General features: G+C 40.3%; 1 protein-coding gene across 2 annotated transcripts in view; it reads left to right on the top strand.

Annotated features, from left to right (window-relative positions):
• slco4a1 (solute carrier organic anion transporter family, member 4A1) overlaps window positions 1–1,789 on the top strand; it is a 30,243-nt gene that overhangs the window by 20,475 nt on the left and 7,979 nt on the right. For both annotated transcript variants that reach the window (XM_032521325.1, XM_032521323.1), the window contains exon 3: window positions 1,244–1,334. In XM_032521325.1, the coding sequence (XP_032377216.1) occupies window positions 1,244–1,334 (91 nt within the window). The remainder of the gene's footprint in view (window positions 1–1,243; window positions 1,335–1,789) is intronic.

Raw genomic sequence — 1,789 nt, 5'->3', positions numbered from 1 at the left:
ATAGATAGATAGATAGATAGATAGATAGATAGATAGATAGATAGATAGATAGATAGATTCACAGTCTGTACAGGGCCTCACAATACACTTACATACAAACGTAGACACCTTCAACCCACTCACAGTTCGATATTTCACTTCTTACCATTCTCAGCACACTGATGGAAACTAACATTTGGTTTTGGTCATACAGTAAGAATTTGTGTAGACCTTCAGAGGAGAGCTGTGTGCTCAGCAAGTGTCTGTCCAGCCTCAGCTCATATTTGCAGCTGGGCTGTGACGTACACTGCATTACTCTGTTTCTTAATGCTAAGTGTTTTCAAAGCTCTTTGATTGGATAGAACAATTAGAATACATGCAAATGAAAGAAGGCCTTTTAAAAAATATTCCGGCCTGCATCTTTTTTATAATGATTGCACGGCTTTAGACTAATTGTCTTATGCAGACGCAGGCTCAAATGCGTCTGTTGTTTGCATGAATGTGAAAGTGGATCATTTTTTGAGTATGAGCATACAAATGCCAACACATCTGTTGCAAAGTGTGAGTTGATGAGACACTGACCTGTAATCTAACTTTTACAAAACTGGTTGCCTCACATTCTTTCCCTCGTTTATATAAGTTAAATCAAAGTGTTTGCATTCTGAATTAGTTGACTACGTGGAACTGCTGTGAACTTCCCCTCTAGAATCAAATAAAGTACTTATGTGTCTCTATAATTACACTGTAATGACTCCAATTAGCGGTAGCCATCCAGAAACCAATCCCAATACTGTTAAGAATTGGATGCTGATAAAAGAGCTTATTGCGTAGAAATAATTAAATCTGGCCTCTGTGCACCCATACACACACAGGCAATAAGTCAGCAAGGGTGCCAAATCTCTGTTTATTCAACTCATCATCTATGATAATTCTTTATTGTGTTAGCATCAACAGAGATGCCCTGCAAGTGGCAGCCCTGTGATTTTGACCATCTCAGGCTCTTCCATTGTTTTTAACCATTCAGCATCCAGACATCATAAGTACAAAATTCAAATAGCGGCATCAAAACAAAAAAACACACAAACACACATGTACACGCTCTCACATCGACCTATTTTCTCATGAAACATTCACTTTGTGGACACTGGGACCAGTGAAGAACAATGGGGCCCTTTTAACCTGTAGGAAACAGGAAGTAGACACTGTACTGACACACCCATGGCCTGACTCTGTGTCTGTGTGCTCTCTCTCTCTCTCTCCCTAGGGATCTTTTACACAGCGGCCATTGTGGGTCCGGCCGCAGGCTATCTGCTGGGAGGATACTTCCTCAACATTTACACCGAGATCCACCTGACGTGAGTCTGCTTTTGATGGCAGAATGTATTTGAATAGACTACAACACCCAAGGATAAACAAACTAGAGCATATTAGAATAGAACAGACTAGGCAAGGCCTTGACATTTCAGCAACAGGGCAATTCAAAGTGCTTTACACAAAAACAGTTCAAAAACGGTTATAAAAATAAAAACAGATACAACACAAGAATAAAAGTTACAGTGAAAAATGATTTTCCTGCCAAAGACCTGACGTTTAGTAGAGCTAGTGTTAGTGAGTTTTGATTTTTCGTATCACAAATCTCAGGGTGCTGTGCCCTGGCTGTTAGTCATCCTCCCATTTCCCAGAAAAATGATTTACTCTTAGGCTTCCCACCAGAAGAGTTCCAGGGAGGACTACCACTTGTTGATTTATTACCTGTTCCACAGCCCTCCTGTTTCTTTGTAGCCTTGTTGGTGCTAATTAGCCATGTGTT

This window comes from Etheostoma spectabile, chromosome 7 (assembly GCF_008692095.1).
Source record: "Etheostoma spectabile isolate EspeVRDwgs_2016 chromosome 7, UIUC_Espe_1.0, whole genome shotgun sequence".
In the NCBI taxonomy this organism is placed as follows: Eukaryota; Metazoa; Chordata; class Actinopteri; order Perciformes; family Percidae; genus Etheostoma; species Etheostoma spectabile.
This window is presented reverse-complemented; position numbering and strand designations above follow the sequence as displayed.